The sequence below is a fragment of the Chanodichthys erythropterus genome, chromosome 9 (assembly GCF_024489055.1).
Source record: "Chanodichthys erythropterus isolate Z2021 chromosome 9, ASM2448905v1, whole genome shotgun sequence".
NCBI lineage: Eukaryota > Metazoa > Chordata > Actinopteri > Cypriniformes > Xenocyprididae > Chanodichthys > Chanodichthys erythropterus.
The window spans coordinates 21776882-21804851 of NC_090229.1; the positions used below are offsets into that span (position 1 = coordinate 21776882).

Consider the following 27970-nt stretch of genomic DNA (forward strand, 5'->3'; position numbering starts at 1 on the left):
TATATATATATATATATATATATATATATATATACACACACACACACACATGTTTGTTTTTGAGAATTGTGGGGACTTTCCATAGGCCGCAATGCATTTTATACTGTACAAACCGTACTTTCTATCCTCTACCCTACCCCTAACCCTAAACCTAACCATCACAGGTCCCCACAATGTGATATAAACAAAAGCACACTAATTCCATTCAAAAAGTGAAACTTGTATATTATGTTCATTCATTACACACAGACTGATGTATTTCAAATGTTTATTTCTTTTAATTTTGATGACTATAACTGACAACTAAGGAAAATCCCAAATTCCGTATCTCATAAAATTAGAATAATGTGAAAAGGTTCAATATTGAAGACATTCATTACAGACAGACTGATATACATATATATATATATATATATATATATATATATATATATATATATATATATATATATATATATATATATATATATATATAAAATGTGTGTATGTGTAGAATTTGGAAATGATCATGTATAGAGCCAATAAGTGTGTCAAGTTCCAAATGGACAAAAAGTACTCACATAAACAATTAACTAAAGTACTAAAGAAATCATAATATATTATTGGTAAATAATGTAGTTTTGGTCAATTCCTCACACAAAGCTCCTGTATGATTTTAACTCAAAAGTTGTATGAATTATATTTCAAATAACATGAGGATGAGTGAAGATGGTGCAGTTTTCAAACTATTCCCTTAAACTCACAGTATTTTGCTTCCAAATCCAGAGAGGTTTGATTTCAGCAAAAGTGGAAGGGATAATTATGCTGCTTCCTTAGTGGTGAAATCAACTAACATTGTAAATCTCAGTTCCTGGGGTAAAATCAGGAACTATTTTTCAGCTGTACCTTTTACACAGAAACAAAATACAGATCTGTAGCATACCATCGTAATCTGTCCACATACAGTAGTACGATCTATGTGGAAAATAATCATTATGGGGTCATGAAAACTTACTGACAAGATAATTACTTCACAGGACTGGAATGAAAAAAAAAATTAATGGATGTGGAAATTCTGCTTTCATTTTGTCAGTGAACAGTATGTTCTGTTTTACTCTGGTGACTAAGCCTCTGCACTCCAGCTAATGTTGAGAGAGCTCTCTGATTCAGAACTTGGTGAAGAGGAGCTAGAATTATTTTGAGTTGCCACCCACTGGATAATCCAGGATTCAGAAGCCATCTTTCCCAATATGGATAATGACAGTGTAGTGGATAATTCTCGGATATTATGCAATACAACACAGCTTGATTTTATTTGACTGAGGGAAAAAAACATGACTTGTTGAGGAAGGAAGGAAATAGTCACACAGCCCCCACCCCCAACGGGCAACACCCAGACCTATGCTGGCTGAAAAACTGAGCGCCTTGCCATTTTCTGTCTTTCTTGTGAAAGACTGCGCCGTGACGTGGGACTGAGAGAAAAAAGGGGCCGCCGCCCTTTCGCAATCTCTCTCTATCTCTCGGAGAGCTCCAACCTTCCCCGCTACTGCTGCGTAAGTGCAGCGAGTCTCAGTGAAACGCCGGGGTTTATATATGCGCCTATTTTTAGCCTCAGCGCGTGAAGCTATTTTTAACCAATATGAGCTCATCGCTTTCCCGCTCGTCCAATCAGAGCACAGGGTTGAGCACGTGTGTGGGCGGGAAGCACAGAAAGAGAGAGAGATGAATAAACGGACAGCTGATAGAAACCGGGCTGGCAGTACGGGAGCGCGCAATGCCCAGCGCGTTCTCATGGTCATAAATGTAAAATAAATAAATAAATAAAATAATATTTTTATAAAAATATAATAACAAAACATCATTAAAGGTTTATTAAATTATTATAATTTAAAAAATGACAATTATCAAATATATAATTTTTTAAAATTAAGGCTTGGGACCTTGGGACATTCAACGCATGCTCTATCGGTCTGTGGTAGCAAGTGCTGTTTTCTATGAAGTGGTGTGCTGAGGGACAGATGCCAACAGAACAGAGAGTATTCTGAGGAAGACAGGGTCTTTCCTGGTGACTAAACTGAACTCACGGAGGGTGGTGACCGAGAAGAGGATGCTGTCCAGTGTTTCAAACATTTAAACACCCCTCGCATCGCAATAAGAGCACCATCCCCTTTACACGTATCATGCCATGGTGTACCACTGAGACACGGAAAATCCTTTCTGCCCACTTAGTCTGTACAACTCATCCTTGAAAGTGTGAATCATATATTTGCACTACTACTGCTTCCCTATATCGCGGTTTATTTATTGTTGGTTGGTTTGTTTGTGTGTGATTACATTATACTGAATGATGTGTACAACACCTGTAGGCTACTGTAAATGACACTGTGGAGATTAATAAAGCAAAAGAAATATCTATGATAGTAAACTTTTAACTGTACAACAGTTTCCACTTCCAGTTCAAAAACTAGTTTTAGCCTATACAACGTCGACACCTGGTGGCCAATCATCATCATAATTCTAGTTGTATTTTGCATTTTATAAAGGAAATAGAACTATATGAGGCCTATTTAACTCTATTAATGCTCGTTTGATATTAAATTAATATTCGTTTATTCTACTGCATATAGTGGTTTTCTCAAATTTTAGATGCTGTTCAATTGTTATGCTGACCCTAAACACAACACTATTATAATGCCATGATCTTTTGTAGCCTACAGGTGCCATAGCATACCAGAATATTCTTTGAAATACCTTGGGAATACTACAATGGTAAATAAATATGGTAATCATTCAGCACTAGACGGAAGAAAAGCAAGAAAGCATCTCTTGGAAGAATCAAAAACCGGCAAGAGACAAGTGAGAACTTAAAATAGACATCTTTATTTGTAGCTAATGTATTTTAGCTTGCTCTATACACAAAAATAACCTGGATGCAGAAAAATAAATAAAATAAAATTATCTCCATCAATATAAGATAGAACAACAATTTCAACTCCACTTATATGGCAAGTAGCCATAAATAAGCAGTAAAGTACAGTTAGCAAGTCATAATCGAAAACAAACCCATTCAGGATAATGCAAGATCCCTTTGTGTAATTTGTACAGGGTTAACACTGTGGCTTCTTTTCTTAAAGGTGCTCTAAGCAATGTCACGTGTTTTTAGGCCAAAACATTTTTTGTCACATACAGCAAACATTTCCTCACTATCCGCTAGCTGCCTGTCCCCTGAACACCCTGTAAAAAAACGCAGTCTGATTGGTTGACCACTGTTCCAAGGTGTGCAATTATTTTCAGGAAAACGCATGGCTAAAGTAGTTCTGGCAGGTCTTGACCGCATTACAGTTCCATATCACTTTGCCAAATAGCCAACCATAAAAAGAAACAAAACCCACAACAACACCGACCAAGCAAATAAAAATAGTAAACTATAGGATGAAAATGACAAATTATTGTTTTTTTTTTTGCCACAAAATGCATTTTATTGTGTCCTGAAATCTCAAACGCCCTCCTGCTTTCTCTCTTTCAAATGTACACACGTCACGTATGGACACTCACTCGCACAGAAACGCTTGGTCAGCACTGCTCTGACAAATTAATCAGTAAAATAGTTTAGCAACGTATGATACATGACTCACCAGTGAGGTAATAACTGTGTGGTTCTTGAGATAAACTTATAGTTTCTCCATGAAACAGCGTGTACTAGAGACACGCTGCCATGAGAGATGCACAGACTCAGGTAGGCTACTTCACATATGCTGCTTATTCTCTACTAGTTCTGAAATGACGTTTTGGAATTAGGAACGGAGGCTTGGGATGAGATGCGTAAGAAATCAGTCGAAAGCAAAAGGACAAAAAAACTGACAAACATCTTGAAATACAACATCTGAACAGTGTCATGAGGTGTGGTAACCGGAGTATAAGCAGAATAATTAACTCCGGGCTGTTGAATTCTTAGAAAATAAGTATCTCCGCCGCCTGCTTTTTTGTGGAAAATTGGGTTGTTGAAGCTCGTTGTTAACGTATATTACTAACTGAAACACTACTGCCAGCCAGCGGGACATTAAAGAGGAAGTGTTTGTCCAAGCTCACAACAAGGGAACGATAATATCTTTGCATGGGAACACAAAAGATTTTAAAAAAAAAATTCCTCCCATCCCAATTTTTTTCCACCACCACGTCCCTTTAGGGGCTCCGTACATTTGGATACACATCACCTTCAGTTTCATGTAGACTTTAATTTTTACTTGTAAGAGGTGGTGTATTAAACCATAATCTTGGTTCAGTCGATAGAGGGCGTCAAATTCACACAGTTGCATTTCTGACTATGTGATCCAGTAAAAAAAAAAAGATCCCTCAGAGCTAAGTGTGTGTGTTATAGGTCTGCTAGGGGAGACTTATTCTTTTGATCTTTTTGTTAATTGTTTATGTGACCTGATTCAGCTACCATTAACTCTGATCCTGCTAGATTTAATTGGTGTGTGTGTGTGTGTGTGTACATAAACAAGACAGTGAGGGTAAGAGATGAAAAGAAAGAAAACCAGCATGAGATTTCAACAGTCATTAAGCAAATGAATCCTAAGAGAGGGTCACATTCAGCAGCTGTCTTATTCTTTAAAAAAAGATATACACAGTAATGGAGCAAGGGAGAGATGGAAAGAGAGAGTGAGAGAGGGGTTGGGCACAATTGGGACAGTTCCCTCCTTCCCAGCAGGGGAGTGTTTGAAATAAAAGAAGTGAATGATAAGAGACGACTGAAGGAGAGAGAGAGATCATAAAGAGTTAAAAGATGCAAAGAGAAGCAGAGGGCAAGACAATAACAGAGTGAACAAAACAAAGAGAACGGAGCAGAAAAAAGAGAAATGCCAGCAATATTATAAACACAGAAGACAGACCAAGAGAAGAATTTGCTGCAACACTGACCTGAGCAGGATTATATTACACTGCACTGCACTGCAAGCGCACACACACACACACACACACGAGAGGTGTGTGATGCTGACATCAGGTAGACACCATTTGTGTGTGTTATTTCTGAGCAGAGGACGCCGAGAGTGTGTGTGTGTTTAATCCTTGCTAGAGTCACATAGTGTGTGTGTGTGTGTGTGTGTGTGTGTGTGTGTCAGACAGCCATGAGGAGGATGCTGGCTTTCTTTTGCCTAATTTCGGCACCTCTAATGGACGCATGGAGACCATCACAACCACGACTGCACTTCCAACACTCAGGTGAGGCAACTGAATTTTCTATCAAGATATTGGTCTTTTCCATGTCCTAACCTTCACACAAACCTTTCTGCATTTAAAATTTTAATCCAGACATTATTTAGTATGTTCTTTTTCTCCCACAATGTAGATGATATATAATATATTTCAAATCATTAATAAGGCTTGGGTCATTTAACATATGCACTAGTAACACATTACCATAATATGTTCTGTTGGTCTGCATATTTCAGTGAGACAACTGACTTTCCATTGACTTCTGTTGAGGTTTTGGCATTTTTATCCCTTAAAGGGATAGTTCACCCAAAAATGAAAATTCTGCCATCATTTACTCATTCTCAACTTGCTCCAAACCTGTATGAATTTCTTTGTTCTGCTGAGCACAAATAAAGATATTTTAAAGAATGTCGGTAACCAAACTGTTGATGGGCCTCAATGACATCTATAGTATGGGAAAAATGCTGTAGAAGTTAATGGGGTCCCATCAAATATTTGGTTACTTCAAAATATATTTTTTTTGTGTTCAGAAAAAAAAATCATACAAGTTCGGAACAACTTGAGGGTGAGTTAATGACAGAATTTTAATTTTGGGGTGAACTATCCCTTTAACCCTCACACAAACCTTTCTGCATTTCACTCTAGATGATTTCAGGTTTAAATATGTGTACCATCTGTAATGGTTTGACAGGACTATATCATGTGTGACATTGTGTAGACTGAAACTGCTTATGTTTCTCCATGACCTAGAAAACCCTGCACAGATACAGCCATTCTGCCTATCAGAGACAAAGGAAAGTGTATGTGAGGGAAAATATTATGTATAAAGTGTTTGTGTTTTAGAAAGTTCTAGGAGTAATACATATCTTAATTAATCCGTGTATGTCTGTATGAATGCGAGTGTTGTGTTTACTTGGATTTCTTAATTACCCAATTAGTCTTTCATTCACACAGACTCTCAAAGGGTATGAACATAAGTGTGTGTTTGTGTAAGGCAACGTCTGGTGGTTGATTATTATACAGCTCATTTTGGCTTGATTTCCCTGATGAGATGATAAATGACAGCTCTTGAGTAGCACACACACATACTAACAACAGTTTTATGGCATTGCATAAGTAAAATGATATATGCAGTAATATATCCAGCAAATCCTTCAGCTTTATTAAATCTATTTTCCAGCTGGTCTGCTTTGATTGGTCAATTTTCAATTGACTGGCCTTCAGTAGGTGTGATTGATTAAACATGAGCGTCAGTCAATTAGCCACTCTAAGCTCTGGCAGTGTGTGTGTGTGCGCGCTATAATTATGATGTATACTCATATTTTGCTCAGGTCAAAGGTCATAGTTAGTAGGTCTGACTGAGAGATTTGAGAAATACCAGAACACAGCAGTGTGTGTGTTCGCCCAGTTTATTTTAACTGTGTGTTTATGCATGATCCCTGAGCCTTGTGTTCCCCTGTCACAGACTTATAGTCGCACCTGTTAACATTTCCACCACACACATATGAACATGCCAGCTGGTGGACTGAGCAGTAATAGCTGATAACTCAATTTGCACAGGAAGTGTGTACTGTTTGACCTTGCGCGCCAGTAGCACTATGGGAAAATATGTGCTCAAGGAAACACACCCTAACTTTCATTCACACTTGCAGTAAAGTGTGCTTGTGAGCAGGTTTTTGAAACAAATTTCAATTCCGATTCACAAACTCTTCATTTTTGATTCCCACTGAAATTCAGTTTAATTTGAATTTGATTTATTGTAAAAAACAATCTTTTGTTGTTGTTTTTGAAATATTGTTGCTGTGGTTGTGCTTGCACTCCTGTGGTTCGATATAATGTTTCTTAGCTGTATCACACGCCACACATTTGCGCTAATCGAGTAATCCCACATCAGTCTCTCTCATGACTGAGGTAATCTAATGTTCAGATACACTCACAGCTTGTGTGGTTAAATATACAACATTAGGTCTGTATGTGGCTAAATATACCCTCAGCTGGTCATAGAATGATGGACGGAAGGGTTTGTTACTCACTTTGCGTTCATATGTGTCTGTTACAGAGAGTAAAATGACAGTTGTAGTTGTACTAATGGTATAAGGCCATCAGAATGTCTCACTGTTTGTCTAATTTAGTTTATGGCCAAAAAGGTCATGAGTCAAACTGATTACAGTCTAGGGCTAAGGGATTCTAGACCACCTAGTCATAAAAACTCACTTCCTGTTAAACACACAGGAGACAGGTGGAATACCAGCCCATAATCTATCTGAGTGATTCGAGCACACACACGCACATACACACCCTTGTTGCCACAGCAACTGCCCCCAAGAAAGGGGGCAATGAGTAGGACTGGTGCCACTGAGAAAAAGCCAGGAATGTGTGTGAGGTTGCAGGCTGTGACAGATTGTGTGCATGTCCCTCGTGACAGCTGAAATTTTTTAGTGTGTGTGGGTGAGAGAATATTTTAAAGGAGTGATAAACACGCAAACCATATAGAACAACCAACATGATATGTGTGTTTGTATGTTATTTTTTAGTGACTGGATTTTTGGTGTTTTAAGATATTATCTGATGCACTCTCACTGTAATGAATTCATTTCCCATTATTCTCAGGGCATATTTTCAATCTTTTCGCTTATTCTATTCATTTCATGGGTTATTTTATCTCTCTGTCTGTCTCATCAGCTGTTCAGATTTTTAAACAGGTTATTCTGCCCAAAGGTGAGACTGTCTGGTCCACATGTGAGTTTATATGAGTTCATTGTGTTAAGGGAACGTACCAAATACAATGTTACTTTGGTGGAGAGTTTTAAATGTTTTTAAAGGAGGGATAGTTCAACTATTTTTTAAGATTCTGGCGGTTTTATGGCACATCACTGTATTTTTTTTCTTTATATAGGTTTATAGTGGCTTATTTTACTGTCAGGAGTACATTCAATTTTTATTTAAAAGGGTTAGTTCACCCAAACATGAAAATTCCTTCATTTATTATTCACGCTCATGTCGTTCCACACCTGTAAGACCTTCGTTAACCTTCGGAATGCAAATTAAGATATTTTTGTTGAAATCTGATGACTCTGTGAGGCCATAAAGGTAATAAAAACATATTTAAATCAGTTCATGTGAGCACGGTGGTTCAATATATTTATATTATAAAGCGATGAGAATATTTTTGTTGCGCCAAAAAAAAAAAAAATAACGACTTGTATAGTGATGGCCGATTTTAAAACACTGCTTCAGGAAGCATCAGAGCACAAATGAATCAGCGTGTCGAATCTGCTGTTCGGAGCGCCAAAGTCACGTGATTTCTGCAGTTTGGCGGTTTGAAACGCGATCTGAATCATGATTCGATACGCTAATTCATAACACTCCGAAGCTTCCTAAAGCAGTGTTTTGAAATCGACCATCACTAAATAAGTCGTTATTTAGTTTTTTTTGGCGCACCAAAAATATTCTTGTCATTTTATAATATTAATATTGAACCACTGTACTCAAATGAACCGATTTAAATATGTTTTTAGTACCTTTATGGATCTTGAGAGAGGAAATGTCATTGCTGGCTATGAAGGCCTCCCTGAGCCATCGGATTTCAACAAAAATATCTTAATTTGCGTTCTGAAGATTAACGAAGGTCTTACGGGTGTAAAACGGCATGAGGGTGAGTAATAAATGACAGAATTTTCATTTTTGTTTGAACTAACCCTTTAAAGTCCATGTGAACCGGAAGTTGCAAACGACTTTTCTCCAGTATTGTGACGTATTTCCAAATGAAACGGAATATTGAATAGAGGGCAGAGTTTTACTTTAGCGCTCCTCCTCTCCATCTCTCGCTCATAGCAGACTAACGGTCAGAGGGGAGTGGTTTAAACGATTTCAACCCAAGCCGTCAAACTGACGGCATTAAAGAAGGGGCACCGTTGCAGAGGGGAGGAGCATTTTCAGATTTTGATTAAATATTACGAAGCCAAACAATTTTTTTGTGTGGATTGACTTGCACAGATGAATTATTCACCACAAAACTAGCAATTTGAGCTAACAAAATAAATAAGGTCAATTTTGATTCATGTGTACTTTAAGTATAATGCCTATTAAAGTATTATTAAAAACATTGTAATGTCAAATACAGATTTACTTTGGAAAACCAATATATAAAACTAACAATTTAGTTAATATTTTAAAATGTAATTAAATAAAAATTCAAAAATTGCTTTTTTTGGCAAGTTTACTTACTGATGTTTAAATTAAAATGTATTAACTTATGTGATATTCCTTAAAAATAACGTTTATATAAGGTGTATTATTATTATTATTATTATTATTACTTTTAAAAGTACATACTGTGCAATAGTAATATATTTCTTTTTCATAATTTCTTCAAGTTTGACTGAAGTTTTATTTTGGCGTGTTGTAATGAAGACCTTTGAGTTTCTGTGTGTTTTAATAAACGGTATTATTATTATTATTACTATTGTTATTTTTTCTTGAAGTACACTCTACTGTCAAAAAGCAATACATTTCTGTTATAATTTCTACCAAGTTAAACCAAAACTTTTATTTTGACGGGTTGTCGTGAAGAACAACTTGTTGTCCAGTAGAACTCTTGAATGAAATGGTGAAATGCTCGTGAAGTGACTTGGAGCAGATCTGCAGATGAAGTTCATGTCCTCATATAGTGAGACTGACTGCAGATGCTGATAACACCCATAGACTGTAAATAACACCACGAGGCACGAGCGTTAGGCATGTAGATGAAACCGCGGCGTTCATTACGCAGAACGTGTAGACATCAGGTTTATATAGGAGTCTTGTAATGTTCATTGTATAGTCCTGTTTTTGAAATTCCGTAACATTCCGTTTTATACAGTAAGTTCTATTTGTGACTGTATTCCGCGCGCGTTTTCTGCATCCCGGAAATCATGTTAAAAAGAGTTAACGTTAGTTGGGTGGATTATTTATTGTTGCGTTAAAAAGTTATAAACATTATTAGGCCTAAGAAGCGTATGCATTTATTAGAGGTCTCAATTGAATAGTTGCAGTGTTATTGTTTCAGCAACACACATGGCGGTTTTTGCAGAATACATGTCGGCGAAATTAAAACCGGTTAACAGGCCAGCACTTTAAGTTCAACCCAAATATAAATATTCTATCACCATTTACTCACCCTCACGTTGTTCCAAACCCGTGGCTTGACTTTCTATCTTCCATAGAGCACAAAAATGATTTAAAAAAAATAGTGGTCCATATGAAATAAAAGTGGTCCATATGAATCATGCACTATATTCCAAGTCTTCTGAAGTCATATAATAGCTTTGTATGAGAAAAAGATGCAAAGATTGAGCTGTTATTCACTGATAATCTCCTCAAGTGGGCTGTTAAAGGATTAGTTCACTTTCAAATAAAATTTTCCTGATAATTTACTCACCTCCATGTCATCCAAGATGTTTGTATCTTTCTTTCTTCAGTCGAAAATAAATTAAGGTTTTTGATGAAAACATTCCAGGATTTTTCTCCTAATAGTGGACTTCAGTAGCCTCCAAACGGTTGAAGGTCAAAATTAGTTTCAGTGCAGCTTTAGAGGGCTTCAAATGATACCAGATGAGGAATAAGGGTCTTATCTAGCGAAACGATCAGTCATTTATATAAACAAATGATCACCTTCCAAGTGCTTCCGCCAAAACCACACTTTTGTATTCTTCAAAAAGCTTACGCTGTATGTCCTACGCCTTCCCTATTCTACTTAGAGAACGAATGCGGCGCCAGTTCCATTTTTTCCGTAAGTAGAATAGGGAAGGCGTAGGACATACAGCGTAAGCTTTTTGAAGAATACGAAAGTGCTGTTTTGGCGGAAGCACTTGGAAGGCGATCATTTGTTTGTATAAAGCATATACATTTACATTTTTTTTCGAAAATGATCATTTCGCTAAACAAGACCCTTATTCCTCGTCTGCTATCGTTTAAAGCCCTTTGAAGCTGCACTGAAACTAATTTTGACCTTCAACCGTTTGGAGGCCATTGAAGTCCACTATAAGGAGAATAATCCTGGAATGTTTTCATCAAAAACTTTAATTTCTTTTTGACTGAAGAAAGAAGGACATGGACATCTTGGATGACATGGGGTGAGTAATTATCAGGAACATTTTATTTGAAAGTGAACTAATCCTTTAACTTTTGAAACGGATCATTTGAATATGCAGTAATATCCAGTAAATAACGTTTTAAATTTTGGTCTATTCCTCTAACAAAGCTATCATATTTTTCAGAATACTTGGGATATAGAACATGAGTCGTAGACCATTTTATGATACGTTTGTGGTAATTTCTTGAGCTTGACAGCCTCATTCACTGTAATTATATTGTAAAAATTTACCAGTATATTCTTTGCAAATTCACCTTCTGTGATGCATGGAAGAAAGAAACCCTCTTTCTCTGTATTTTTCCCCCTTTCCCATATAAACAATAAAGCTAAATTGCATTTTCTTTATTGGCCTGTCAGATATATAGGATTTATGATGAAAAACAGAAATGCTGCATATAAGATGATCTCAGATCAGCTAAGGGGGTCTTCAATCATAACAGAAATGTATAAAATAACCTGTTATCTTTCTTTCTCTGCCTCAGAGCTGGTGCAGAGCGGCAGGCTCATGTCTCTCTCTGTGCCCGCTGGGGATCTGAACTCTCTGCTGCCGGATGAAGACAGTCGTCGCCTTTACATTGGTATGAAGGACCATCTGCTGTCCACCAGCCTGGATGATATTACTCAAATCCCCCACAAGGTATGTACACACCCACACACACTGTTTCTCTTATATTCTTAAATAGGGGACAGTTAACTCTAAAATTAAAACCCTGTCATTATATACTCTCTTGCTTTACAAAAGAAGAAGTTTAACAGAATGTTCATGCGGCCCTTTTCCATACAATGAAAGTGAATGCTGACCATAGGCTGTCAAGCTCAGTAAAATACGAACAGTATGTTTCTCACAGAATAATATCATATAAGACTTTGAATAGATCATATATAAATCATGGACCGATCTTATGATACTTTTTCAGTATTCTTTTTTTATTTTGGCGCTAGACAGTCCCTGGTCACCATTCACTTCCATTGTACGGAAAAGAGAAGCAACTTAAAGGATTAATAAATGAAAATTATTTTATTAAAGAAATAGTTCACCCAAGATTACTGCAGTATCAAACAAGCTATGAGGCCCTGTGAGTGTATTTGTGCATGTGTGCGTAAGAGTGTGTGTATGAGCCCATCCCTGCCTGTCTACATAACTAAGTGTGTATTCATAATGATTTCATCTAGTAATACCAGAGTGGCATTCAACTGTAGTTCCTCACATGCTACATGATAAAAGCAGCATATGCATCGACATTTAATATGGTTAAAGAGAAGCTTTTATGCATACTTGTGCACCAAATTCATATCTGTGTGTGTGTGTGTGTGTACAGATATACTGGCCTGCAAATCCAGAACGGATCCAAGAATGTATAATGGCTGGAAAAAACTTGCAGGTAAAATGTGATTTTATGTACCACAGCTTATTTAGACAGCTATTCTTGAAGTGTCTAATTACAAACAAATTAAATAATTTCAGTCCTCGCTGTCTGGACAGTTTATTAGTTCTGTCTATACTGAAGCTCAGTCGACATCACAAGCAGGCTTTGTTCATGAGTGATAGTTTTCTGTTTATGTCACAGATGGACTGTGCTAACTTCGTGCGTGTGTTAGAGCTTTATAACCAAACACATCTTTACGCATGTGGAACTGGAGCGTTCAACCCTCGCTGTGCCTTCATCCCTACAAACCTCTTCCTCAGGGTAAGGAAGGACTACATTTCCCAGCGTGCACCTAATATTATTTTATTTCTTACATTTTTTTATTACTAAAACTAAAAATGTGTTACATGCAATTAAATAATGAAAATCTTAAAATGTTTAATAAAAATAAAAAGTGTTACAAATTCCCCAAAAAAGTTTACTGTTCTAAAGGTACCATCGAACGTCTTTTTAAAAGCTGTAGGTCTAAGGTGTCCCCTGAATGTGTCTGTGAAGTTTCAGCTCAAAATACCCCATAGATTTTTTTTTATTAATTTTTTTAACTGCCTATTTTGGGGCATCATTAAATATGAGCCGATTTAGGCTGCGGCCCCTTTAAATGCTCACACTCCTCACCCACGGAGCTCACACTTGCCTTTAACAGCATAAACAAAGTTCACACAGCTAATATAACCCTCAAAATTGTTCTTTACAAAGTGTTCATCATGCAGCATATCTAATTGCGTAAGTATGGTGTTTATTTGTATGTTTACATTTGATTCTGAATGAATTTGAGGCTATGCTCCGTGGCTAACGGCTAATTCTACACTGTTGGAGAGATTTATAAAAAATGAAGTTGTGTTTATGAATTATACAGACTGCAAGTGTTTAAAAAATGAAATTAACGACAGTCTTGTCTCCGTGAATACAGTAAGAAAGAAACGATGGTAATTTACAAATATCACTAAAAATATCATGATATCTTGGATCATGTCAGTTATTATTTCTCTATCTGCCATTTTTTGCTATTGTCCTTGCTTGCTTACCTAGTCTGATGATTCAGCTGTGCACAGATCCAGACGTTAATACTGGCTGCCCTTGTCTAATGCCTTGAACATGAGCTGGCATATGCAAATATTGGGGTCATACATATTAATGATCCCGACTGTTACGTAACAGTCGGTGTTATGTTGAGATTCGCCTGTTCTTCGGAGGTCTTTTAAACAAATGAGATTTATATAAGAAGGAGGAAACAATGAGACTCACTGTATGTCATTTCCATGTACTGAACTCTTGTTATTCAACTATGCCAAGATAAATTCAATTTTTAATTCTAGGGCACCTTTAATAATAATTAAAATGTAGTTTAAATTTTTGTTATTAAAATAAGAAGTTACATAGATATCTAAACATCCTTAATTAATGCGTATAAACCAAAATAAATCATTTGGACTATAAATAATGTAAAGAGTTTTTCAGGTCGAGGAGCAAACGCTGCCGTATGAAGACACTGAATCAGGGAAGGGAAAATGTCCGTACGACCCTCGCCAGAGAACAGCTACCGCCATCATAGGTAAGTCAGTGTGTTTATAGTTTATCGGTAGTTTATCTGTTTGTGTAAGAACATGCCAGTGTTACTCTGATTCAAATCTTTGTGTGTGTTTGTTCAGACGGTGAGCTGTACGCTGGCATCTCATCTGACTTTCTTAGTCATGATACTGCTTTTATTCGGAGTCTGGGGGAGCGACATGTGATTCGTACTGAACAATATCACTCTACATGGCTGCAAGGTGATACATGTGCAACCACACATACACCTCAGCTAGCACAAAACACTTAGACTTACACTTACAAAAATACACACACAGCACGTTGTTGACAACACTTAAGGATGCACTGTGCTCTGTAGCACAAGAAAATACCATATCGTTTACACAATAAGAGATTTATGAGTTAGTTTACTATATATTTTTTTTCTCTCCAGGCGCTGAATTTGTACATGTTGCAGCGATGTCAGAGAGTGATAATGAGGAGGATGATAAGGTCTACGTGTTCTTCACTGAGCGCGCACAGGAGGCAGAAGGGGCTGCTGGGAAGGTCCTCTATTCTAGAATCGCCCGCGTCTGTAAGGTATCTATCAGTGTGTTCCTACGTGCCTAACTGCACTTGTGTGGCCACTGTCTGCCCATCTCTGTGAATCTGATAGGATGTGCTTTCTCTGACTGGTTGATTTCTATCATTTTCATATGAAATATTATTTTAATAAGATAATTAGAATATACTTCATTTTTATTAAAATAAAAAGTGTTGCAGATCCAAAAAGAAATGTATCATTTTTGTCTACTGATTTACTACGGAAGCTTGTTTCAAGATGGAAACAAGCTTTCGTAGTATTTAATAGGTAAGTACACTGTACGTACATGTAAGTACACGTACTTGTGAATTTTTATCTCACAATTAAGATTTTTTTTTCTCAGAATTGCGAGTTTATAACTCTGAAAAAAGAAGTCAGAATTGTGAGATAAAAATTCACAATTACCTGTTCATCTTTATTACAGTACCTGTACTTACAGTGTACTTACCTATTAAATACTGAGCAATATAAGGTAACTACATGGGTTAAGGTTAGGTTTAGGTGTAGGTTCAGGGTTAGTACCTAGTTATTACCAAGTTATAATTTTTGTAATAAGTATATAGTATGCACAGGAACTGGACTGTAAAATAAAGTGCTACCGTTGTTATTATTAATAACCTTACTAAAAGTACTGTAGTGGTACCAATGGTAAAGTGATGGCATCAGATGGTAATGCCATAATACTGTCATATGTATGTCATAGAAAAGAGTGATTACCATATTCATGCAATAGGGTATTTACATCTACATCAAAGAACATGCCCACAAACACTGTATTAGAAGGGTACATGTCCAAAAAACATGATATTTCCTCGGTACATGTCAGAAAACCATGATATTTGCAGGGTCCAAATGTCCAAAAAACATTGTATTACTATAGTACATGTTCAAAACCATGGTATTAGCAGGGAACATGTCCAAAAATCCATGGTACCATCTCAAAAATAATCAGTATATATGATATTTTTTAGTAAAGAAGACTAGCAGGAAAGGGATATTATGGTACTATATCAGTGTGTTTATCTCTCTTTTTCCTCTCTTTCTAGAATGATATTGGTGGTCAGCGTAGTTTGGTTCATAAATGGAGCACCTTCCAGAAAGCTCGTATTGTTTGCTCCGTACCAGGTCCTGACGGCATACACACACATTTTGACAAACTCCGTGAGTAATACACGTGCCACATGAAATGCCACACAAAAAAACATTTCACTCCCACATGATTACCTAACCAAAGTTTAAGCAAATCTCTCAAATTAAATAAGGCTTTGAGATAACCTTGTACATTTTTAGAATATAATTTATACTGTTGATACCGTGTGTGTGTCATATATGCCCAAACGTCCGTGATTTATGAAACAAAGTTTATCAGTACACTCACACACACACACACAAACCACACACAGACTCAGACACACACTCAGACTGATTGATAAGAAACCGGTTTCTGTCTGTCTAAACAAAGTCCTCGCATAGAATAAACAATTCTTGAATCCTCAGTCTGACTGAACTTTTACTATAATCTCATGCTCACATTATATCTATAAGATATACACATCAAAACACATACATATTCAAATGTTCATCTCATCTATCAGATGACTACATTGACGATAGCACATCCCCTAAACAATTTTACACAATTATGAAATAAAAAACACACCCTGCAATAATCAGAAATCAAGGATGGCTTCCATATCTGACTTGATCTTTATCAAATCTGCAAGCAGCTCTGAACAGAACTATTCACTGTCCAGCACCATGGCAATCTTTAAACAGCTATGTTTACGCAACTTGTTTAACTCAGTGCATGTCCAGTTTTGTTCAAGTGTTGTGAAATGTGTTTATTTCATGGCTTACCAAAGTATTTAGAACATTCATAACAGCTTTGTTCTGATTGGCGAACACTTTCATGTATACTTTAACTTGTGAATGTGAAAAGCGTTAATGATTTTATAATATAAACATGCTGTAATACTAATATGCATCTAATCTTAGCTGTACTTTTGCCCTATGGTGGTAATCTATAAGAATTCTCTTCTATATCATGTTTACATTGTGCTCCACGGCCCCTAAACAACTACATCTCCTTTAATCTCCCCCTACATCAGGGACCCTCATGTTGCCATGGTTATGATGAGCCAGACCACACTGCAGACAGTAAATGTTAATCAAGAATATTGAGGTTATAGATTATAAGAAGAAACATGCATAAACTGACAATCAGATGCAAGTTAAGAACTACCAGGTTGCTGGAAGAATGGAGTTAGAATTGTATAGAATTTTATGTTTTCATGAAATATGGAACAGATGAAGCTTGATTAGATCTTAAAATTGACTGGTGTGTTTTTTGGTATGTGAGACTAAAGGTACTCCAGAATGTCACGGTCTGGTGTAAATAAGTTTAGATAATGTCTGTGTTTGTGAGTGTGGAGGTGATGCTGCTAGTTGATTTTGAAACTGTTGAACTGAATTCTTGTTATGTATGATCTGTTTTGAATTTTAAATAATTTGTGGTTGATTTGATGAAATGGGTATATTTATTAGCTGAAATTCAGATGGATTAGTCTTGTGTTTATGTGTGTATGTGTATGTGTGTTTGCATGTACATGCACATGTATACTACTATTCAAATTTTGGGGTTGGTAAGATGTTTTTGAAAAAGAATTTACCAAGGCTGAATTTATTTGACCAAAAATAGTAAATACTGTAATATTATCACAATTTAAAATACAGATTTTCTATTTGAGTATATTTTAAAATGTAATTTATTCCTGTGATGGCACAGCTGAATTTTCATCATCATTACTCCAGTCTTCAATGTCACATGATCCTTTAGAAATCATTCTAATTTGCTGATTTTGTTATAGTGAGGAGGACAACTGATAATTAAAGGTGCTATCGAACGTTTTTTTTACAAGATGTAATATAAGTCTAAGGTGTCCCCTGAATGTGTCTGTGAAGTTTCAGCTCAAAATACCCCATAGATTTTTTTTTAAATTAATTTTTTTAACTGCCTATTTGGGGCATGATTAGAAATGCGCCGATTCAGGCTGCGGCCCCTTTAATTGCTCGCGCTCTCCGCCCCCTCCCGAGCTCTCGACTCTATCATTGCATAAACAAAGTTCACACTGCTAATATAACCCTCAAAATGGATCTTTACAAAGTGTTCGTCATGCATGCTGCATGCATACATCAGATTATGTGAGTACTGTATTTATTTGGATGTTTACATTTGATTCTGAATGAGTTTGAGGCTGTGCTCCGTGGCTAACGGCTAATGCTACACAGTTGGAGAGATTTATAAAGAATGAAGTTGTGTTTATGAATTATACAGACTGCAAGTGTTTAATAATGAAAATAACGACGGCTCTTGTCTCCGCGAATACAGTAAGATACGATGGTAACTTTAACCACATTTAACAGTACATTAGCAACATGCTAACGAAACATTTAGAAAGACAAATTACAAATATCACTAAAAATATAATGTTATCATGGATCATGTCAGTTATTATTGCTCCATCTGCCATTTTTCGCTATTGTCCTTGCTTGCTTACCTAGTCTGATAATTCAGCTGTGCACATCCAGACGTTAATTTCTGGCTGCCCTTGTCTAATGCTTTGAACATGGGCTGGCATATGCAAATATTGGGGTCATACATATTAATGATCCCGACTGTTACGTAACAGTCGGTGTTATGTTGAGATTCGCCTGTTCTTCGGAGGTCTTTTAAACAAACGAGATTTATATAAGAAGGAGGAAACAATGGAGTTTTAGACTCAGTGTATGTCATTTTCATGTACTGAACTCTTGATATTCAACTATGTCAAGATAAATTCAAATTTTAATTCTAGGGCACCTTTAAATACATATTGACTCTAAAGTGTTTAATGTCAGAAATTATAACACAAATTGATAGAACACATGAGTTAACACCTAAAGAGGAAAATTATTCCTTATGTTTATGGGTCATTGATGAATAAGGTTTTTAATAATGGAGAGATATAATTAATTTTGTTTTTATTAAATAAGTTTTATTAAATGTTAACAATGAGATTATGTGTTTTTTACTGTCAATTAATGCTGCTTTTGTCATTTTTTATAAGATGGACAAAATTTATCACTAAATAAATTTTATCATTTGGTTTAACCAAAATTTTGGTTTTACCGAATGACACTTTTGGTTATACCGAATGACAATATTTTCAAACAATGCTAACAGGCTGATATCTAGTAAGCTACCAAAAGGACAAACAAACATTATATATTTAGTACAAGTTTTTAAAATATTACCACATTTTCCATGTTTTATAGCGGTTGTACCGAATGACCTGATGTTTCGGGATATGTGTATGAGCAAGTGAAAACATGAATTTTTCAAAATTAGTTACTTTGCTTCACAACCATGTGGTCCTTCGCAGGTGTCTGAATGATGTCACATCCTGTCACATGATATTGACCGCATGACTTGATCCAAAATCGTCCCTTTATATTGGTTACTGCAAATGACATCAATGAAATTCATTTTTCCAGACATTCTTTCTCATAACAAAGCAACGACTTCTACACATAATTTTAATACCATTTTGCACTATGTTGATAAATGATGTTATAAAATCATGCCAGAATAAAAAATATAAACATTTATTACATTTTAAGATATTTTAATCACAAACAAAGTGGCTGTATTGGCCTTTGGACGGTTAAACCGAATGACCTTTTGACACTTCAAAATCTTTAAAATACCTTTAAAACCTTTTAAATTCAATAAAATAGGTCTAGTTTTACTACCTTACATACTTTAGATGTCATATCTTTGTTATTTATTATTATTATTATTATTATTATTAAGGTCACATCATTGACCCTTATACACATTTTATCAGACCTCTAGAGGTTTTGTCACAAACTGACCCAATTTTCTTGAATCCACCCTTGAATGTTTTGTATTTTTGAACTTCATGATGATGAATATATCTTAAAATGAGTGTGCCAGCGCATATGCCATTTGTCTTGGTGGTCTGCTGAATGTTTTGAAGACCGTCAGTATCTGTGTGTGTGCATTTTCACGTCTACGGTGGCACCCCCATCCTGTTTCCACATAATCTACTGGCTAACTCTAGATGGGGATGAGGGAGGACAGCAGAGAGCAGAAGAATCAGAGGTTAGGAAGGATAAGAATGGATAGGGGCAGGATAGAGAAGTGTCAACATGTGCAGGACAGACAAAACTATCTGTACTCAAGGAGAACAAAAGCTTTTGTTGGAGGAAATTGACACAACTATAGCATCCCCGCAAAAGTGAAAGAGAAGAAGAGCCATAGAATAGGGGGTGGTGAAAACAATCTGAAAAGGAGGAGAGGAGAAAGAAATGAAGGAGGGTTTGGACAAATGAGGGATAGTATTGGGATTGAGAGGGAAAGAGGGAGTGTGAATGCTTAATTAAAGGGATTCTTTAGGGATGGTTTGTGCGTAAGATGTGAGGGGAAAACAGCGGCTGTGTGTGGTTTACCACTGAGCGGTGTGCAATTAAGGTTTCAACTATTTTATAGTGCAGATCTAGTTTATGTTCTCGGTTTTCAACAGTTTACGAGAGTCAGTTAATTTGTAGTAGCATGTCCGCTGTAGCATGGATGTTTAATACTGTGGTTTCCAATTGGTGGGTCGTGCGCTTTATTTTTGTTTTTTGTTGTCAAGGGCTGTGTGTTTGATTAAACTCCACAGTATTTTTGATTGAGGTCGCTAAGATATTTACATTTTTTTGAAAGAAGTCTCTTATGCTCACCAAGCGGAATTTATTTGATCAAAATTACAGTAAAACAGTAATATTGTGAAATTTAAAATAACTATTTTCTATTTTAGTATATTTTAAAATGCAACTTTTTTAAAAATGTTACTCCAGTCTTCAGTGTCACATGATCCTTCAGAAATTATCTAATATGCTTTTTTGATGCTCAAGAAACATTTCTTATTATCAAGGTTGAAAACAGTTGTGCTGCTTAATATTTTTGTGGAAACTGAAAAAAGGTTGAAAGAACATTTTTTGTTTTGAAAGAGAAATCTTTTGTTACGTTAACAATTTTTTTTGACTGTCACTTTTGATCAATTAAGGGTGTCTTTGCTGAATATAAATATTATTATTATTATTATTATTATTATTATGTCCCCAATTGGTATTTCATGTTAATCGTTTTGCATATTGCTGGGTCTAATAAATTCATGGCCATTCGGATGTTAAATTTTTTTACTTTTTATAGTTTAACAACTATTTTGCCTTTGTTTTAGGCTGCACTAGGGCATTAGAGTCCTGAAAACCAGTTGAGAACCTCTATCTTAACATGTGTGTTTGATTTGATAAGGCTTTTGATCATATCTGACATGGCTGGAATGTGAGAATGCAGACATGAACTAGTGTACCCTCAACACCACACGTTCATTGTAAAGATGTGTGTGTGTGTGTATGTATTTGAGCAGAAGCGAAACCACAAATATTCTGCGTTACACACGTTTATTTGTATGCTAAAGAGAGTGTGACCAGGTAAATATTCTTTTCATGAGTTTATACAGCCTTGAGAGGAAACCAGAGACCACACACACTCACTCTTTCATTAGCATTGACTGAAGCGCACAAAAAGCACACTTAATATTCTAACCCTGTTTTCTGTTTTTCCATAGAGGATATTTTCATTCAACGTGGAAAGGACAAAACGAACCCCCTCATCTATGGGCTCTTCACCACTACAAGGTGAGTCTTACACACTGATCTGGTATCAGATTTTAAACCAAGGGCAAGAGCTGACATTAAAAAAGGACATTTCTGTCATTTACTCACCCTCACAACATTCCAAACTTGCTTGACTTTATGTAAAACACAAGTTTTTTAGAAAGTTGGTTCTGCTCTTTATCATAAAATAAACTAAATGTCACAAAAATCATCATCAAATGTGTGCTATATTCTAAATCTTCTAAAGCCATTTGAAAGATTAAAAAAAAAATCAAAAGTGACAATAAAGATATTTATAATGTTGCAAAATATTTCTGTTACAAATAAATGCTGTTCTTTTGAATTTTCTATTCATCAAATGTAAAAAAAATGTATCATGGCTTACACAAAAATATTAAGCACTACAACTGTTTTTAACGTTGATAATAATAGGAAATGGTTCTTAAGTACCAAATTAGCATATTAGCTTTACCATCACAAGAATAAATTACATTTTAAAATTATTAAAATAGAAAACAGTTCTTATACCGGTTATTATATTTCACAATATTGCTGTTTTTACTGTATTTTTGATCAATTAAATCAAATTTTTATAAAACAAAACAACATAGTAAATATATATAGTGAATAACAGAACAACATAGTGAATATATGATTACACTTTATTTTAAGGGGACATACTTACATTGTACTTACTCAAATAAGTACTGAGTAACTGAGTACTTTTATGGTTCTGTCTTGTTGTTTTTTAGAGCTTAACTGCTCCTGGTCACTCTTCACTTTAATTGTATGGAAAAGAGTAGAGTAAAAATCATGAAAACCATGTGTGTGTGTGTGTGTGTGTGTGTATGTGTGGTTAAGGGTGTGGATAAAATTGCTGTATTACTGAGTCATACTTTCCAGCAGGTCTATGATGACATTAATGATGCACCCATGATGTTTAAAACACATTAGAAGTTGAACCAATTTTAAATCAGCCATCTCAAATAACACATGCATTCATCTTCCTTTGTGAAAGTGTGTGTGTGTGTGTGTCTGCTTAAGGTTTTGGAGAGGGTTGCTTAGGGTGGAGTGCACAATGAAGTATGGATTCTAAAAAAGCTGTTTGGAAAGAGTGACAGTGTTATTGCTCTCTGTTGAGCTGTTCCACTGAGTGTGTTAAATCTCTCAGAGACTCGTAAAGACTCCAGCTTTCACGGCAGACCCAGATTCAATTCACTTTTGACCAGATGACACTGCCACTTTCATTTGTGCCACCAGACCTGGGTTTTAATTGGATTTAAGCTGGGTGAAAAGGCGTAGGAGAACAGAATAAGATGAATTCTGTTGCTTTGATACATTGTAATTGATGTCTCAAGTTGAAGCTGTCTACTTACAAATTTCAATCAATTAATAATTTATGTATCTATGTTTTTGTTTGTGTTGGTTTCCTCTCCCTACAGCAATATCTTGAATGGATCCGCTGTGTGCGTGTACCGCATGCAGGACATTATTAGAGCTTTTAAAGGAAACTTCCTTCACAGGGAGGGACAACAGTACAAGTGGACAGAGTATACAGGCCGAGTTCCCTATCCCAGACCTGGCACAGTGAGTCTTTTCATACAATAAGCCAATAATTATTTCTTTTTTTTTTTTTCATACGTTTCATTTTTTAAATATATTTCAATATTGAGGGCTATGAAATCATATAAATAATTATTTTTAGACAGTAATACTGAACTTCCCATCAATATTCAGTGTCCCAGCAGGACATACGGAGGCTTTAAATCAACAAGGGAATATCCTGATGAAGTTATCTTCTTTAGCCGCACACATCCTTTAATGCAGGAGCTGGTGCATCCTCTTGGGGGTCATCCTTTGCTGATCAGAGTGGGCGTGTCTTATAAACTGACCCGCCTCCTTGTGGACAGAGTGGAGGCGGTAGATGGACAATATGACGTGTTGTTCATCGGCACAGGTGTGTGTTTGTGGTCAATATTAAAATAAACTGCAGATTGACTGAATTTAGGACGTATATGTCCATGTAGTTTTTTAAATACTGTTAGTGTATTGTATGTGTGTAACAACAAAATATTCCAAGGCACTCATGTGGTTAAGCATAAAATGGCTTTAATAAATTGGGTCATTAAAAAATTTATCAACACGCATATATATATATATATATATATATCATTCATATCTGACTCTTGGTGATTCTTCAGGTCATCTCTCACCATACACAAGAATGTCCATGATTTTTCTTCTTCCAATCTTCCCCTTTACATGGCTTGGGACTCACACACAAACTGTCACGATCACCATCTGTTCCACAAACACATTCATACCTACGGACAATTCAGTATCTCCAATTCACCTACAGTGCATGTTTTTCACTGCATAAATAAAAAAGAGGGGAAAATAACATAAAGAAAAAAATAATAAGAAAAAAAATGTCTCATTTACTCTAGATAACATTGTTCCCTTAAAGGGATAGTTCACCCAAAAATTAAAATATTCCATGATTTACTCACCCTCAAGCCTCATGCCCAGGATGCCCGAGAGGCGTTTCAAAGATGGCCGCTGAGTGAAATGACTTGTCTTAAAGGGACTTTGGTTGAGCTTGTTGCCCAACCCTATTTGTTTGAACCGCGAGAGGCGTCTACTCTCACCTACTCATATATCATACGTCCGTAAGTCGACTTGCGAATGGATGTTTGTCGGAAGCTGGTTATTAAAGTTTAGAAAGTTTTAAATATGGATTTTTTTTATTTTTATTTTTTTACAAAAATCCATCGCTTTGCTTTCAGAAGGCCTTTATTAACCCCTTGGTTAACTTTTATGATGGATGGATGCAGATTTTTGGGCTTGAAAATTGTAAATGCCATTCACTATCGTTATAAAGCTTGGAAGAGCCAGAATATTATTTAATATAACTCTGATTGTGTTCATCTGAAAGAAGAAAGTCATACACCTAGGATGGCTTAAGGGTGAGTAAATCATGGGATAATTTTCATTGTGTGTAAATTCAAAATGTCTCGCGTTGTAAAAGACGTTTAAATCTATTCCCACCTCTTACAGTACATGGAATAGTTTAATTTCCTATCACTTTAAGGGAGCTATCAGTACGATGACCCACCTCATTATAATGCCTTGCCATAGGACGCAACTAACATTTAGTGCGAATAGCATAATGTTCGGCCACTCTCAATCTCAACTTCCTTTTTGTTTGACCTATATAAAATATATTATTACATGAGAAGAATTACAATTAATGAAAGACTTTACCAGAGAACACATCATTGGAAGTTTTATGTGTATGTGTGTATTCAGATTCTGGCCTGGTTCTGAAAGCGATTCACCTTCCAAAATCTAATGGACAAAATCAGGAGGTCACTCTGGAACAGCTGCAGGTTTTTAAGGTAAAAAATCTGCATCTTTAACATTCCAGATTCATTAGGATGAACTTTTTAAACATTAACTTGCTCATCTCCTGTCACTCAACAGAACAAGTCACCAATCACTGCCATGACGATGTCCAAGAAAAAGGTACAGTGTTTATCAATGGAAGCACACATACACACACGCAAACATACATGAATATATATACATGAACACTTTTATAAATGCTCCCATCCTGTCACCATGGCAACTTGAGAGGGTGGAAGATACTTAAAATGAAACTGAGAGTTTTCACACATTTTTTTCCATGAAAAATCTAGGATGGAAAGAGCACTGTTATTCTAGAGCTGTATATCGGAATGTGGTTTAAATGTTTGGGTTTTTCTGGCCCAGTTGCTTACTGAAAAAAGCAGTAAACAGGATCACATCCCATGTGATTGTGTGTGTTTTGTCTCCAGCAGTGGCTGTTTGCTGGATCAGCAGAGGGTGTGGTTCAGTTGCGTCTGTTCCACTGTGATCTGTACGGCCAGGCCTGCGCTGAATGCTGTCTCGCTAGAGACCCATACTGCACTTGGGATGGGCACTCTTGCAGCCCATACATGCCATCTGCACACAGGTGACACACATCTCAAACTCATGCTTATTTTACCTTGATTACAACTGACTGTATGGGTAGCTTGTTTGATAGAATCCATTATATCCGCAGTTTCTCGTACATAGAAACCGGAAAGCTTTGGTATTTGGGATATCTGAAATAAATCTGATCTGAAACATTCTTCCCTGTCTGCAGAAGAAATATTCGTCAGGTTAATGATGACGGCAACCCGCTGAACCAGTGTGTCAGACAGGGAGGTAAGAGACACGGACAACCAGACATTTAATGTTGTTAAACATCCTGCTTAGAACAAATATTTTTATGTTTTTATGATTTCATTCATTCAAAGCTGGGTGGAAACTAAAAGGCTGACTGAACTCTCATCATTTCAGCCATTGGAAAAACACTTAAAATTAACATAAAGTAATTCAGTCTTAAAAACGCAGTGACCAATGCCATGTGCGCATAGACCAATTCATTCAATTAAAAATATAAATTATTTATTTAAGTTAAATACAACAACAATAATAATAGTAAAAAAGCATAATTATTATAAAAAAGTAGAATTATTATTACAACATTAATAATTAAGTATTATTATTATTTACAATTTAATTGAAAACCTAAATAATTTTTCATTTTTGTTTTAATTATTTCATTCATTGTTATTCAGCTGGTCTTCAGGTGGAGGCAGAGGAGAAGACACTAGTTGTTGCTGTGGGTAACAGCACCTACCTAGAGTGTCTACCCAAATCTCACCATGCCACCGTCACCTGGTATAAAGACATAGGCGAGAACAGCTTGGAGCAACATAAGGTACACCTACCCTCAAAATATGCATGCACACTTTAAAAACTTTATCAATATTGAGATGTCTCTAAATGTGAATCCTCTGTTTTTCAGATCACATCTGGGGAGCAGCTGGTTGTCATCAACAGAGGCATCCTCATTCCCCGGACTGAGCTCAATCATGGCGGCGTTTATCACTGTCAGCTAGAAGAGCATCAGTTCCGCTGGACGGCCGTTACTATTCGTTTAATTGTGTGGAGCCCCGCCCTGCAGCCCTTCCTTGGTCCCGCGCAGCCATGGTACCAGGATGTGATGGCACTGATCAACCACAGCAAACTAGAGCGACGCTGCAAAGAACTCAGCCAACGTCACAACAACAAGGAATCAGGGAATCACAAGCATAACAAACAAGACAGAAAGAGAGCAGACCGGCACAAGCACAGAGGAGGGGGAGAGAAAGAGAAAGGGAGGGGGCGGAAGAACCGGAGCAGAATGCAGAGTTCAGCGCAGAGGCTGCCGAGGAGCGCGTAGACAGGTGTTTACAAAGCTGCCCCAAACAAGTAAATACAACAAACCATGCAATATACCGAATGCATAGTACATTTATGCATACACACCGTCATATTAAGATGTTTGCTCTGTTCCAAAACTAATCGTGCAGCAGCATGTTAGAGCATCAGTAACGCTCTGTGAAAAAAATACATGCAAGATGGGGGATGAGAAGAGAAAAATGTTAAACTTACTTTTCATTCAAAGAGAAGTATCAGTATAAATTGTTCAAAGGTTTGGGATCAGCAAGGACGCATTAAATTGATCTAAAGTGACAGTAAATAAATGCTTTTATTTTTAACTTTCTAGTCATCAAAAAAATCTTGAAAAATATTATGTCACGATTTCCACAAAAATATAAAGCAGCACATCTGCTTTCTACATTGAGCACCAAATCAGCATATTATGATTTCTGAAGGATCATGTGACAATGAAGACTGGGGTAATGAATAAAACTTCAGCTTTGCCATCACAGGTATAAATTACATTCAAATATATTCAAATAGCAAACTTTAAATTGTAATAATATTTCACAATATTACTGTTTTACTATATTTTCGATCAAATAAATGCAGCCTTGGTGAGCAGAAGAACATTTTTTTCAATAGCATTAAAAAAAGATCTTACCAACCCAAAACTTTCGAACAGTAGTATAATTAAAAATGTATTATTTTACCAAATATTATTTTACCAAGTATTTTATGCTTATTAGAATATTGAGCTGTTTGCAACATACTTATTAAAATGTCAACTATTTAAATCAATTGCAAGTCGAAACTGTTTGTGAGGTTTGTTTCAAATTGCATACTGAGTTCGATGATAGTTAGATTGCTGCCTATGTAGGCAGCGAGGCAGCTTACTAGGTTTTGGAACAAAGCTAATATCTGAATCATGTGAAGGACTGTCGCTAAGCAATTTAAATGGTTAGTTCACCCAAAAATGAAATTTCTGTCATTAATTACTCACCCTCATGTCGTTCTAAACCCTAAGACCTTCGTTCATTTTCAGACCACAAATTAAGATATTTTTGATGAAATCCGAGTAGTAAAGACATCGTTAAAATAGTC

At 36.1% G+C, this 27970-nt stretch overlaps 1 protein-coding gene across 3 annotated transcripts; it reads left to right on the forward strand.

Moving 5' to 3' along the window:
• Positions 1–4805: 4805 nt before the first annotated feature.
• Positions 4806–27925, forward strand: sema3h (sema domain, immunoglobulin domain (Ig), short basic domain, secreted, (semaphorin) 3H). 3 transcript variants are annotated; one of them, XM_067393877.1, is made up of 18 exons: positions 4806–4984; positions 5103–5202; positions 11812–11966; positions 12649–12711; positions 12898–13017; positions 14215–14308; positions 14406–14525; positions 14720–14865; positions 15916–16030; positions 21544–21613; positions 23035–23179; positions 23330–23549; positions 24902–24990; positions 25076–25117; positions 25429–25586; positions 25761–25822; positions 26239–26381; positions 26469–27925. In XM_067393877.1, the coding sequence occupies exons 2-18, from the start codon at positions 5109–5111 to the stop codon at positions 26883–26885; spliced, it is 2253 nt and encodes a 750-aa protein (XP_067249978.1). In that variant the 5' UTR covers positions 4806–4984; positions 5103–5108; the 3' UTR covers positions 26886–27925. The 3 variants fall into 3 exon arrangements, with proteins under 3 accessions (XP_067249978.1, XP_067249977.1, XP_067249980.1); XM_067393876.1 differs by having other exon boundaries at positions 4806–5202; XM_067393879.1 differs by having other exon boundaries at positions 4806–5202; positions 25432–25586.
• The last annotated feature ends 45 nt before the right edge of the window (positions 27926–27970 follow it).

Excerpts from the sequence above, each read along its gene's own strand:
- sema3h (XM_067393876.1), top strand. The coding sequence starts at position 5,109 with ATGAGGAGGATGCTGGCTTTCTTTTGCCTAATTTCGGCACCTCTAATG. Across the intron at positions 23,550-24,901 it reads CGTGTTGTTCATCGGCACAG|ATTCTGGCCTGGTTCTGAAA; the intron begins GTGTGTGTTTGT and ends GTGTGTATTCAG. Across the intron at positions 25,118-25,428 it reads TGACGATGTCCAAGAAAAAG|CAGTGGCTGTTTGCTGGATC; the intron begins GTACAGTGTTTA and ends TTTTGTCTCCAG.